The sequence below is a fragment of the Onychomys torridus genome, chromosome 8 (genome assembly GCF_903995425.1).
Source record: "Onychomys torridus chromosome 8, mOncTor1.1, whole genome shotgun sequence".
In the NCBI taxonomy this organism is placed as follows: Eukaryota; Metazoa; Chordata; class Mammalia; order Rodentia; family Cricetidae; genus Onychomys; species Onychomys torridus.
Genome location: NC_050450.1, coordinates 37,726,710 through 37,728,251, shown reverse-complemented (window position 1 = coordinate 37,728,251; position 1,542 = coordinate 37,726,710). Strand labels below are relative to the sequence as shown.

General features: G+C 44.9%; 1 protein-coding gene across 1 annotated transcript; it reads right to left on the bottom strand.

Moving 5' to 3' along the window:
• Nucleotides 1-322: 322 nt before the first annotated feature.
• Nucleotides 323-1,258, bottom strand: LOC118589945 (olfactory receptor 10-like). Its single transcript, XM_036197658.1, has one exon. It carries the CDS (start codon nucleotides 1,256-1,258, stop codon nucleotides 323-325), a length of 936 nt encoding a protein of 311 aa, XP_036053551.1.
• Nucleotides 1,259-1,542: the final 284 nt, after the last annotated feature.

The following is a 1,542-nucleotide window of genomic DNA, read 5'->3' as shown; positions in this document are numbered from 1 at the left end:
GATACCACCATCAGAACAAGGCTTCTATGTCTCACAAGCTTACCTAGATACTATCCCCACTTTGTACAAGAGGAGACAATATCCACTTCCTATGCACCATGTTACAAATCAACTCTTACTCCCTGTATCATATAGATTATAGACACTGGACTACAAAGCATTTAAAAAGACCCTCCTCACTTCCAACTTCAGAACAAGGAGACATCAAACCCATAGAGTCTGTTGAAGCTTATTTTTTACTAACCAATTGCTTTTCAAGGACAGGATGAGTCTGTAACCCAAGAGCTATTAAACCAAATTGTACTGGTTGTCCTTTGGTCTCCTATCCTGAGTCTGTGCCTCTCCCTAGCACCTTCCACACAGCCCTCTTCACATCCTTGTTCCTCAGGGTATAAATCAAAGGATTGAGCATGGGGGTGATGATAGTATAAAAAAGGGAAACAAACTTCCCCTTGCTCTCAGAATAACTGCCCTGGGGTTGTAAGTATGTGTAGATGGCTGCACCGTAAAAATTAGAAACCACAACAAAGTGGGACCCACAAGTCCCCAGGGCCTTTTTGCACCCTGCCATTGACTTGGTCTTCAGCATTGCCTGAGCAACGTTTGTGTAGGAACCCAGAATTAGTGTTACAGGAAATACCAAGATTACAACTCGGGCCACAAACATTTTGGCCTCAGTTCCTCCTGTGTCCTCACAGGTGAACTTCAAGAGAATAGGCATCTCACAGAAGAAATGGTTCAGCTGGTATCCACAAAGAGGCATCACCATCATCAGGCTTGTCTGAAACAGAGGGTTATTGAATCCTCCTACCCATGAAGCAATAGCCAGCGAGAGGCAGAGAAGGGGGTGCATGATGGTTGTGTAGTGCAGGGGACGACACACAGCAACATAGCGGTCAAAGGCCATCACCACCAGGAGCACACTCTCTGTGGAGCCCAGAGCAAGGAAAAGGAAGAGCTGGGCCACACACCCTCCATAGCTGATGGTCCTGTCATGCCCCTGGAGGTTGATCAGGAGCTGTGGTACAATGTTAGTGGTGTAACAGAGGTCCAGGAAGGAGAGGTAGCAGAGGAAGAAGTACATTGGTGTTTGAAGTCGAGCATCCAGTTGTGAGAGAATAATGATGGCAGAGTTGCCAAAGAGAGTTAGGGAGTAGAAAACGGAAATGAGAACGGAAAAAAATGAGCTCCAGTGGGGAAAATCAGAGAAGCCCACTAAGATGAAGCCCTGTCTAAAACTGGTGTTGGAACTGCCCATAGCTTTCATGTGCCCAAATAACAGGAGACAATCAGTGTCTGCTATGAGGCACACAGATTAGAACATTATTCCAGACAATCCTGAAATACTCCAATATTAAGTTTTTTCTTTTTTCTTTTGCAAGTTTAATTTTATACAATCTTAAATTCTTACTCATATCCTCTGCAGACTGGAACTCATGAGATCAGGAGCATTATCTTTGGTTTGACCTATAACCCCGCTCCCTATGTGTCCTGAACTGTATCTAGCTCCCTTCAGCCCATGGATACCTCACTGTCTGACAG